Source organism: Propithecus coquereli, unplaced genomic scaffold (assembly GCF_000956105.1).
Source record: "Propithecus coquereli isolate 6110/MARCELLA unplaced genomic scaffold, Pcoq_1.0 Scaffold9, whole genome shotgun sequence".
Lineage (NCBI taxonomy): Eukaryota > Metazoa > Chordata > Mammalia > Primates > Indriidae > Propithecus > Propithecus coquereli.
Genome location: NW_012155284.1, coordinates 10050893 through 10062878, shown reverse-complemented (window position 1 = coordinate 10062878; position 11986 = coordinate 10050893). Strand labels below are relative to the sequence as shown.

The following is an 11986-nucleotide window of genomic DNA, read 5'->3' as shown; positions in this document are numbered from 1 at the left end:
CCGCAGTGGTGGGGAGAGAGGCTGGGACCCGGTCGCCATTCTTTCCTGGGAACTTCTTTTCTGAAGCAACTGAATGAGACCTTTACAGGCGAGGGTGGTGGCCTCTCCTTCAGAATGGCTGGCCCGCTTCCCAGTGTGAAACATTCCCCAAATATGCAACTGCGTGAGCGCCCCAGCAGAGAGCCGCCTGCCCGCCCCCTCGGGGATGCCGGGGCTGAGGCCCGGGCTTGGCCAGATGCTGGGGTGGCCCAGCCCCTGGTTACGTCGTCTGGGGAAGAATCTGGCCAACCGTCCTGCCGAGCTAGAAACTTCTCTCTCTCCCTTTAAATCCCCTCCTTCATTCAAATCCAATCCTATAAAAAGGCTTTTGTTGAAGGAGCAGCCATGGCATCTTGGTGCATGTCTGCGCCATTCCTCCCAGCATTTCCAAAGATGGACAAAAAGAACATCGTTAGTTGAGTTCCTGGACAAACTGGTCTGAAAATTGATTTGGGAGGAGTAGAGGTAAACAGCAGCTGTCACATGGCATTTGTTTTGTTTGCAAGTGATGAAGCCAAAGAGGAAAGGAACTCCTGGCGGATGGTAAGAAGCCCCCTGCCAGGAAGTGCCTGGGTAGCAGGAGACCTTGCTGTGTGTCTGGGGAGGGGCAGGACGTGTGGGCAGGGGGTGGGCTGTGCGGGGCTGCTGTTGCTTGGAGGTGCGTGTTGAAGGGTGCAGATAGCAGGGCTGGGGGGCATCGTGTAGGAGCAGTTAGGAAAGAAAGGGGCTCTAATTTCGTTGCCATCTCTTGAGGAGGGGGCCCTTCTATGTACCTTGCTCAACTCTGCATCTGTGGCTTCCTACGGAATAGAGTCGGGGTGGCAGTCATACCTGGATGTTGTGCTGCCTGACGCTTTGGGTGCTCACATCAAAAGTATGACCAAGGCAATAACTATTCACTTCTTGGTCTTGAGCTTTTGCTTAATTTTGCCTCAACTTAGTGCCTTTGAAGTTCCTGAACTCTTTGTTTCAAGGAGGTCACTGACGGAAAGACCTAGAAAGAGGTCCTTATGGTTTTATGTGTTTTGCTGATTTTCATTTTATTGTTTGCTTGTTCAATTTTATTTTCTTTTGCTTTAGCTTTAAATGCACATTGTTGTCAAAAACAACCAAAAAGCCAAAAGCAGGCCAGGCATGGTGGCTCATACCTGTAATCCTGGCACTCCGGGAGGCCAAGGCGGAAGGATGGCTTGAGGCCAGGAGTGGGGGTTGCAGTGAGCTGTGATGATGCCACTGCATTCTAGCCCGAGAGACAGAGGGAGACCCTGTCTCAAAAGCAAACAAACTAAAAAGCCCAAAAAAGCAATGTCCAACAAATTACAATATTTAGCATTTATAATAAATGAACTTTTCTTTCCTGTGGTTTATTCTTCTTAAACCTCAGTTCTTTGCCTGCTCAGACTGTGACATTGTTCTGTTTCTTCATTTTTAGGTGTTTGAAATAAGATGTCACATACTTTCTCTTAATTCTCCCTTCTTTTTTGTGGGTATTCTGCTACCCTTGTCTTTTTTTGGCCAATATTCTTCTATTGCTTTCTGGCTTCTCACTTCTTTAAGCACATTTCTGGTTTATTCCTTTGGACTTTTCCATAGCTCCCCTTTGGCATGTAATGTGCCTCGTCTATTTTCCCAAATCCTAGTTCCAGTAACTAGCACCATGGAGCAGTGAAATGGAAGGGCTCTAGAGCCAGGAGACCTGGGTCCAAATCCTGGCTTGACCACTTACTAGTCATATGACCCTGGACTAATTAATTCTCTTCTATAGACTCATTGTCCCTGATGAGAAAATTGCAGTACCTGTGTCAGAGCTCTTCTAGGGATAAACAAAGTCATGTATATGAAGTCTAGAACAAACAGTGCCTGACACCATAATTAGCTTGGGCTTCTTTTATATGTGATGTGGGGCTTATTGGTAAATATGAGCTGTTAGGAAGAGTTAGATGATGAAGGAGAATGGGCTTGATAATGGCCATGGTGGTAAGTATTTCAACATGTTGCTGTTTCTGTAGTGCTTTTGGTCCTTGATGGTAGAAAGGAAAAAAAACTCCAGCTAAGCTGTGTGCTCTGGATTGCTTCCTTTTTTAATTTTCTAACTGCTTATTGAGATATAATTTGCACACCATACAATTCACTCACTTAAAGTGTACCAGTAAATGTTTTTGGTATATTACCTTATTGCTTTTTAAATATATATTAAAGTATATATTAATATATATAAAAAACATAAAATTTGCCAATTTAACTATTTTTAAACATACAATTCAGTGTCATTAATTGCATTCACAAGGTTGTGCAACCATCACCTCTATTTTATAAACGTTATCATCACCCCAAACAGAAACTGTACGCATTAAGCAATAACTCCCCAGTCGCCCTCCCTTATTCCTGTAACCTCTAATCCACTCTCTGAGTCTATGAATTTGCCTATGCTAGATATTTCATATAAGTATAATCATACCATATTTATCCTTTTGTGTCTGACTTATTTCATTTAGCATAATATTTTCCAGGTCCTTCCATTAGTTCGTGGCATTATCAGAGCTTCATTCTGTTTTATGGCTGAGTAATATACCACTGTATGGATATACCACATTTTACCTAATCTCACATAGGTGGGCATTTGGGTCGTCTCGCTTTTTGGCTATTGTGAATCATGCTGCGGTTAACATTGACATACTAGTATCTGTTCAAGCTCTTGCTTTCAGTTCCACCTAGGAGTGGAATTGCTGTTCGATTTTAGCTTTTTGAAGAATTGCTGAACTATTTTCCTGGAAAACAGTTGCTTTTGGTTGTTCTGTCCACTTGTGTTTCTCTCCGTTGGTGTCTGTCTCCCTCAGACTCTATTTTGTTTCCTCCTGTCGCCAGAGTGTCATTGTTCTTCCAAACAGCAGACATGTTGTGGTTTGCCCTTCCAACCACGTGTCTCCCTCCCACTTTTCTGAGGGAACACCCCTCTTCTCTGTCCCTTGTCAGCTGGCAGAGAATGTGTCACCAGCTCTGGCCACACATCTGCCTGATGAATTCCATCTCACTGTCCAGGGAGGGAGAGTCTGGTAGAAGGTCGTCCTAGGCCTCAGTCCAGTTGGGCTGGACTGAGCTGGGATCTGTAAGGTGTGGTAAGTCAGGGCTGTGGCGCCAGGCCCTGCAGGTCTCATCCCTCCTCAGACAGGCCCCTCATCCCACACAACACTTTGCTGTGCTCTCCATCTACTTTGCTTGTTTTTAGGGGGCAATTTGGCCACCCCGTCCTGCGGGAGGGTTGTTCTCCACTTCATTTCCTCACAGTTTCTCCAGTTTTCAATGAGCAAGCGAATTAATTAATGAATACTCCAACAGACTGTAGCCTGCCTCAGACAGCCATTCTGGTTGTTGGGCTAATTGTTAGCCGGGGTTTCTGGATGTCATTCACTTCACAATAAGGCTCCTAATTAATCTCAGCACAGTTCTCACCAGAAGAAAGGCTGATACGGAGAAACATCCCCAATTACCATGAGAAAGGAAATGTCAAGAGCCCAGTTGAGTTTTCCTGGCACCCACCCCTGTCTCAGATGAAAACCGCCATTACCGCGCGGATGCTGCCTGGGAGCGTGAGCAGCCCCGGACCACACATACCCAGCTTTGGAGGAACGTGCTGGTGTCTGTCCGCACCCTCTCGTTTGGTAGCACCAATTGTGTTTCCCAAGATGGTGTAGAGAATCGCAGTGCCACATCGTTGGAGGCAGAAATTCTTCTGCTATCCTAGAAGCAGGCAGGCGGATTTCATCTGGAAAAGCTGAAGGTCTCCCCTTTTGTGTGTGTTTTTGTGCCTGCAGGACAAAAGATCCTTCATCACCGAAGTGACGTTTTAGAAACAGTGGTCCTGATCAACCCTTCCGATGAAGCAGTCAGCACTGAGGTGAGCATTTGGCTCTGCATGGTGTGGGGCAGGGCCTCGCATGCTGGACACAGACCCGGCTGATGAGAGGGGCTGGGCAAGGCGGGGCAGGAGACGGACTCAGGAGAGAGAGGTCCTGGGTCCGGGGATCTCCCTTAACTCCCAGTCAGTGGCTGGTTCTCTGCATCGGTACCACCCCAGGCTGCCCCTCCTGGTAAGAACAATGTGGAAGATGCTAGCTGGGACTGTAGTATTTTGTTAAGGCAAGGGGATATAGAATTTGGGGTATATATGGGGGAGTGTTGCTGGGATGGAGTCTGGTGGGGATATAGCAGGGGAAGTAGACTGCAAGCCCTCAGGACGGACATCCAGGACAGACTTGGAGAAGAATGGCATCTCAGATGCGAGCCCCATTCAGAGCTATCCCGCATACCCTTGAAAGGCAGGACAGCATAGTTGTCAGGAGCATGGACTGACACCAGACCACCTAGGTCCATAATCCCTTGTCTGCCACTTACTAGCTGGTGGCCTCGAGCAAGTTATTCACTGTCTTTGTCTCAGTTTGCACCTCTGTGCAAATATTAATACTATTATTAATACCATATGAAATTGTTGCTACAGAGAGTAACTGGGTATTTCAGAGCCCACCGGGACATAAAGAACTTGGCTGAAGCTGAGAATGCCTGATCAGCCAGGCCAGAGGAGCTGCTATAGCTCCATTTTACACTTCCTTTATTACAGTTGAGCACTTTTGAGATTGAGTTGCCTCTTGGACTTTAAGTAGCCAAAGTCCCTGGGAGCCTCCATTATCTGTAGCGTCTCTTCTACCCACACTTGGAGCATCTCTGAGACTGCGTCCTGTTTTTGCAAATTGATATATAATTCACATACCATAAAATCCGTTCTTTTAAAGTGTACAATTCAGTGTTTTTTTAGTATATTTACAAAATTGTGCAACTATCTAATTCCAGAACATATTCATTAATCGCTAAAAACCCTGAACCCATTAGCAGTCACTCCCCATTCCTCCTTCTGCCAACCACTAATCTACTTTTCTGTCTATAGATTTGCCTATTCTGGACATTTCATATAAAAGGAATCATACAATATGTGGCCTTTTGTGTCTGGCATATTTTACTTAGCATAATGTTGTCAGGGTTCATCCACTTTGTAGCATGTATCAGTACTGCATTCCTTTTTGTGGCTGGGTAATGCTAGACCACATCTGTATCCATTCCTCAGTTGATGACCACTTGTATTGCTTCCACTTTTTGGTGTAATCTGTTCTGACCTACGCCTGCCTGCTTCAGGTCAGCAGGACCTCTTTGACAATCTGCTAAGGTGCCAGGTTAAGGAAAGTGATGGGATGGATAGCAGTCTCTCTGTGACTAACAGAATCAGGAAGTAATTACGACTTGAAAAAAGCTGGAGAATTAATATACGTCCAGACAGACTGCCTGGAACAGCTGTGAAATATGAAAAAGGAAAAATAAGGAATTTTTTTTAAGGAATCCAGGGTCACCTGTGGATCAGATGGGGCTGAAACAATTCCTTAGGTACATGCGTTTCTCCGTGATTAGACTGTGGGCTCCTTGGGCAAGGGGTCATGTCCTATTTACTTTTGTATCCTCCCCTCAGTGCCTAACATGATGCTTGGCATGTAGTGTGCGCTGAACATTCACGGATTGGGCTCAGAGCGAATACCTTGGTGCTTCAAGCGGTGTTTCTGCTGAAGGACAGCTGGCTTCCTGCCATTTAAAGTTCACAGAGAGTTCTTTAGTGCAAACCATTTGCAATTCTGTTTCAAAGATTGCTATTCAGGGGTAGCTTTTTCTTTGTGTTCGGTGTCAAGCACCTTGCTGATTCCGTTGGAGACTGCACTTGGAGCTGTGTGCTTGCTGCATGGCTTGGAAGGACAGGGATCCTGGATGGAGGGGCCCCGGGGGACCCTAGTTAGAACCCTGTCCTTCCTGAGGGGCAGTTGGGGACCTGGATGTACATGGTGACTCAGCCTGTGAGATATTCGCAAGTCTTTCCCGGTGTCACAGACTACATGCTGTTAGCAGACACTTCTGAACAGCTGTGGAGCAAATGATTGCCAGCTGTGAAGACTGCTTCGAGAAAGAGGACAGAACTAGGAGGAGAAAGTCAACTACTGCTACTGTCTTGGTTATAGCAAAACTTTGAAAATGACATTCGTGGGCGAACTGATAACCACACTTCCTGGTTTTGTGGGTGATTTCTACAGCTAGGGCTCTGTCTAATCCTCCCCCTCCCCCCCTTGTCCCCAGGGGAAATTAGACTCTCAGGGAATGAATGCTTTTTGTGGGTAATAAACTTCATTGGCTCCAAGGGCTAGCCCTGTTCTGAAGGTGGGGTGGCAGCACTGCCCACGGCTCAGGTACTGTGCTCTGTGCTTTGTTTCAGGTGCGATTAATGATCACTGATGCCGCCCGACACAAGCTGCTCGTGCTGACCGGGCAGTGCTTTGAAAATACCGGAGAGCTCATTCTCCAATCCGGCTCTTTCTCCTTCCAGAACTTCATAGAGATTTTCACCGATCAAGAGGTAGGTTTCTGTCTGGGAATGTCTAAGCTTCCAGTTGCTTGGTTGTTGTAGCCTTAGGCTGCCCTGCTCTTTGAAAGAAAGCACTGGGGGAGATTGAAGAAGAAGGGGAGGAATGTCACGGCTCCTTTGAAATAAGAAAAACTGCGTGATCCCAAATACTTCAGTGCTGTGGCTCATTGCCAAAGAATTTAGAGCACTCATCTATAATTAATTGGAATCATTCTTAATGTGCCTGAGAGGTAGATGGGAGGAGTTGAACTAGTCAACATTTTATAGATGGCAAAAGTGATGGAGAAACTTGAAATGTTAGAGCACAAATGAAAAACCAGGTTTCCTGTTTTCTGAAAGAATATTCCAAAGATCTTTTGCGCTTTTGGTAGGATTTAACTGCCTTGATCTCTTTCAGGACTCGTACCTTCTTTTCCAAGCCTAATTATTTAGATTTCTCTTATTTTTAATGCCTAGTCCTAATGCCTGAACTTGGGTTGTTTGAACAGAGGGCTCTAGAAAAGGAAATAGGGCTCATCAATGACCCAAGAAAACGATAGTTAAAGTAAGTGGACTGAAGCTGGATCATTAATATTTCCAATGAATATATCTCATTCAAAGATGACATGTGAAATATTGAGAACTATATGAAGTTAGTGGTATTTGGTGAAATCAGATGAAACATTTTAATTTATTTATTTCTGCTTGAGACCTTATCCTGGCTGGAAAACTTTCCAAAATGATGTACCTTTTTCATCTAGCTTATCTGTTGATGACAGTGACAGAAACAATGCAGGTCCATCACCATGGCAGGTTGGGGCATGCCTGTGGCTGACAGCAGGTTTCTAAAAGGAAGGGCTGCAGGATACATTGAAAAGAAGAGTTACCACGTCTGTTTAAAACTGTCTTCCTGAGATGGCGGCTGCCGTGTCTCACGTGGACTGCAAAGGGCCATGTGTCTCTCTGCATTCAATCTTCCTTAGCCCTGTGGTTCACAGAGAGGTTTCTGTGTACTTTTCTTTTTCTTTTTCTTTTATTTCAGCATATTATGGGGGTACAGATGTTTAGGTTACGTATGTTGCCCTTGGTCCCCCCCGCCAAGTCCGTGTTTCAAATATGTCCATCCTTCAGGTGGTGTGCATTGCACTCCTTGTGTATACAAATACCCGTCCCCTCCTCCCTCTTCCCTCCTCCCCCTGCCCCCCTCCCCCCTGCCCAACATCCAATAGATGTTATTCTTATATGTGCATTTATGTGTTGATTAGTTAATACCAATTTGATGGTGAGTACAAATGGATCCCATTCTTCTGCTCCTGTGGTGCCCCACTTTGGATAATGGGTTTAAGTTTAATCCAGGAAAGTATAAGAGGTGCTAGATCACTGTCATTTCTTATGATTGAGCAATATTCCATTGTAAACATATACCAAATTTTGATAATCCACTCATGGATTGACGGGCACTTGGGTTGGTTTCTGTGTACTTTTCATCACTGGCAAGAGCTGTGAGCAGACCACCCAACTTCATTTGGCTCACCTGGGGGCGTCTGTGAAAACACTGGTCAGATAACATAGTGATTTTCACTCTCCACCCACTGGGGAGTGGGGAATGCAAAACTGAAAAGGTGCTCAGAAGGTGTGGTGTCATCTGCATCTAGCACATAGCACTGGCTCCCCACAGGGACAGAGGGTCCCCCGAGTAGTCAGTTAGCTCCTTTCTCAGAGGCTTCAGGGCTCTCTCACGGTTGGTGCATCTTTACTACTTCAAAATGGAAACTTCGGCCTGTCTTCTTCCAAGACAGCTAGAGTTTAGGCTCCATGTAGCGTTCATCTTGGTATCCATTGCAGCTGCACGTTGTAAAGGCGCAGTAAATCATTGTTCAACTGCATTGAAATTCCAAAGGTAGCGCTACAATTCTCATTCTGCTTACTGCCTTGAAATTGGCGTGTGATCACTGTAATGTCAGAATCTTTTGCACAATTGTGTCCCCATGTGCCTGCTGTACCTGGAGGCAGTGGGCATTTGTCTAGTAGCTCAGAGGTCACACACACTATTATGCCTTGCCTTGGGGAAGGGAGAGAGCTGCAGAGGCCTGGAAGTGGCCCAGTGACCTGGTGAGTGAGCAGTTAAGTGCTCTGCCTGTAGGCTCATTTATGTGGCACATGGGTACCTTTCTGCTTCCCTGTGCAGTTCTGCAGTTGGTTTCTACCCAGGTCATTGGTTTATCTTTTTTACTATAAAACCAAAAGAAATATGTAAAGAAAAATGTTTGTCATTAACAAGATTTTAAATATAGGGGTATCACAATTTGTTCATCTGGACCCTAAATAATACCTGCTCCCCCTACTTTTTAAATATTGCTGTTTAAGTGATTTTTACTAGACTGTAGAAATAAAATTTTAGCACAATGGACTGTGCATGTGTCAGATTTTGCCACTAATTATAGAAGAAAAAGAAATGGGCTTAACTGAAGAATTCGAGTTCTGTGGATCCTGTGGCAGGGCAGATTCCCCAGGGTTTGTAATCACTGGGGTGGGTTCTGAAGGACACATATCTTCATTACACTCAGGCAGGTATCATTAAGGCCAGAGGCTGTGTCATATTCTCTTCTGCTGCCTCCACAGCCCCCGTGCTGATACTCTGAAGAAAGTAATACTCAATCTATGTTGAAAAAGATCTCTAGGGTTTTCCACAACAGACTAGATCAGTGGTGTCAGAGTGCTGGGGGGAAGGCGGTGGAAGAGGGAGGATATTGGGTAGGATTCACTCTCTTCCTCCTGCCCCAACCAAAGCAACTCGGTCTTTATCTCCTTTACATTGTGGACTTTGAAGAAAGGATGTCATGGCAAAAGTGGATTGAAAATCGGTGGACTAGATCAGGGGTTATCAGCCTTTTGGAGCTATGATTGCTCATTGTTGCCTTGAAAAAGGGTTGAGTACAGAATGACTCGGTAGCAAAAAGGACCTTCAAGGCCATTTGGTGTCCAGCTCTGCTCCTTTTATCCAGTCCTTGAAACATACTAATTAACTCCAGAGAAACCAGAAACACAATTTGAGAAAAAAAAATTTTTTTTATAAGAATAGCTAAAAATAAATGGACTGAAAAATAAAACTTTCAGTATACTTCGAGCTTCAGGTTTTTGGAGTCTTAATCGCTAGAAATATAACCACAAAACCAGAATTTATAGTTAGGATGATTGCCTGGCTAACCCCATCATCCCTCCCTGAAGTCCAGGAATGGCAAAATCATCTCCTGGGGGCATTTTTCAGTCTCTCTGTTAGAAAGTTTTTCCTTATTTGTCTCATTGTATCTTTAAGGAAGAAATGTGATCCCTTTTCCACCTACGGTGCCTTAGACACTCTTCACCAACACTGCCAATTTTTTTTCCCCTCCAGATTAATCCTCTTCAGTTTTACCCACAGTTCTTCATAAGATATTAAACGTTCCTTAGGATCCCTAGTCATTGTCCTTCAAACCTGTTCCTCTGTCAAGAAGGGGAGATGGGATGGGTTTGGGGGAATTCAAACATTCAGCCCTGGTCATGTTTTAGAGCGTAGGAGTTCCCAGAGAGTTGGATATATCAGTTCAGAGCTCAGGGAACTCAGAATTGGGCTGGAGATATTAATTTGGAATCCATTAGCATATCAGAGGTATGTAAAGCCCAGAAGATAGGTGAAGTAATCCAGATAGAGAAGTGTATTAAGAAGAGAAAAGGGCCCAGGTCTAGCATTTAGAGGCCAATAAGGCCATGGTGAAGGAGCCAGCAAGGGAGACTTGTCTCCACAATGTGTCGTGACTCAAACTGTACACTCTATTCCAGGAGTCACTGACCAGGTTAGGATTGTGAGAGTCAGTGGCTTCCATAGTTCCCAATACAATCTTCTATTAAAGAAGTCTAAAAGTAGCTTTTGACCATGCACAAATACATCACCATGCACAACTAAATGTCAACAGGGAAGGAATGCAGGCTTTGAGGGGCTCTGCAATTTACATAATTTGGGGACTCCCTTTAAGAGAAAAACACAATTATTAATACACAATTAAGTACAGGACTTTGGTAGGGGACCAGGCCAGCAAGGGGCCTTGAAGTTTAAGCTTCTTTAGCTTCATGATAATTCATTTGACTGTCAACTATTAAATAAAATACTGGTGTCTTTTCCATGGATATCATTGTTAAGCCACATCTCCCAATCCTTTACTTTACCCTGCTGGTTTATTGAACCTTACATTTATCACTTTAGAATGCCATCCTATTAGAGTTGACTTAGGCATCATCGTCCCAATGTCAAGAGCTTTTATAAATACCTTAATTCTGCCAACCCACATTTTGCTATATCTCCCATTTTCATGCCATCCACAGATTTGATAAGCATGTGTTCACCATTTTCATCCAAGTGAATACTTAACGGGACAGAAAATGAGCCTTGAGGCAGCCCACCATAGACCTCCCTCCAGGTTGACACTAAGCAGCACTATTTATGTGGCTGGCCAGAAATCCATCCAGTTCTGCTATCACACAATTAAATGTCTGACTAAAGCCCAAAGATACAAGGTCTACTGTATTTCCTCATTAGCCAAGCAAGTAACTTAATCAAAAAAGGAAATGTAGTTAGTTGGCCATGGTTTAGAAACTTAAATCTTGTTTCATTAATATCATCTGCAGTAAAGCCATTTATTTCCTATACCTTCCTTCCTCTTCCAGTATGCCTGCATTTAATTAGAAAAAGTAATTTACAAAAAAGATTTTTTTTGCCCTGAAGCAGTGTTTCTCCCAATCATGTCTGTCATCCATCTTTGTAAGAACCAGGGTGGCACCCAGTGTTTGGTAAGTATCAGCAGACTTGCGTCACATTCCAAGTGCCCACTCCAGGAAGACAGCATGTGTTGAATTGGCCAAGTTTAGCACAGTTCGACAAGCATCTATTGAGCCTCATTATGTACTGGGGAAACAAAGGTAATTGAGACACAAGATAAGGTGTGCTTCCTGCTATCCAGAAGCATTTAGTATAGTGAGTAAAACAGTTACCATTTACTATGATGATGAGTTCCCAGTTTGTTTAGAAGAAGCCTCAGCTTCCAAGTCTAAGAACTGGTCACGTTTCCTTGCCACTGCTAACATTGCTGGGTCTTCTCTATCGTTCTCCTTCACTCATTGAATGAGCATTGATCGTGCGCCACCGTGGGCTGGGCACTCTTAAGACCTCGTCTTTGCCCTTGAGGCACTGACTGTTTAGTGTGTTTTTTAGCCCACAGGTCTGGAGGAGGCTATGGGGACACTGGGAGCTTCATTCTGTTGTGTAGCCCCAAGGATGTAGGAGTTGTTCCTCTTCCTCCTCCCTGCCCCTTTCCATCCATCTCCTTCATGGCTGGCACTCTCCAGCCCATCTCTACATTCTTGTCTCACCATGCCCCATATGCTGCTATTTCTCCAGCAGGACCAGATTTCCCCTCTCTGGAAAGAAACCTGTCAGGGAGTGCCCTTTCTTTTCTCCTTTGCCGTGGACTTCATAGTTTTCCA

General features: G+C 44.6%; 1 protein-coding gene across 2 annotated transcripts in view; it reads left to right on the top strand.

Moving 5' to 3' along the window:
* The window catches only part of MAP1B (microtubule-associated protein 1B), a 100850-nt gene that overhangs the window by 71955 nt on the left and 16909 nt on the right, over positions 1 to 11986 (top strand). For both annotated transcript variants that reach the window (XM_012664584.1, XM_012664583.1), the window contains 2 exons: positions 3852 to 3934; positions 6341 to 6481. In XM_012664584.1, the coding sequence (XP_012520038.1) occupies positions 3852 to 3934; positions 6341 to 6481 (224 nt within the window). The remainder of the gene's footprint in view (positions 1 to 3851; positions 3935 to 6340; positions 6482 to 11986) is intronic.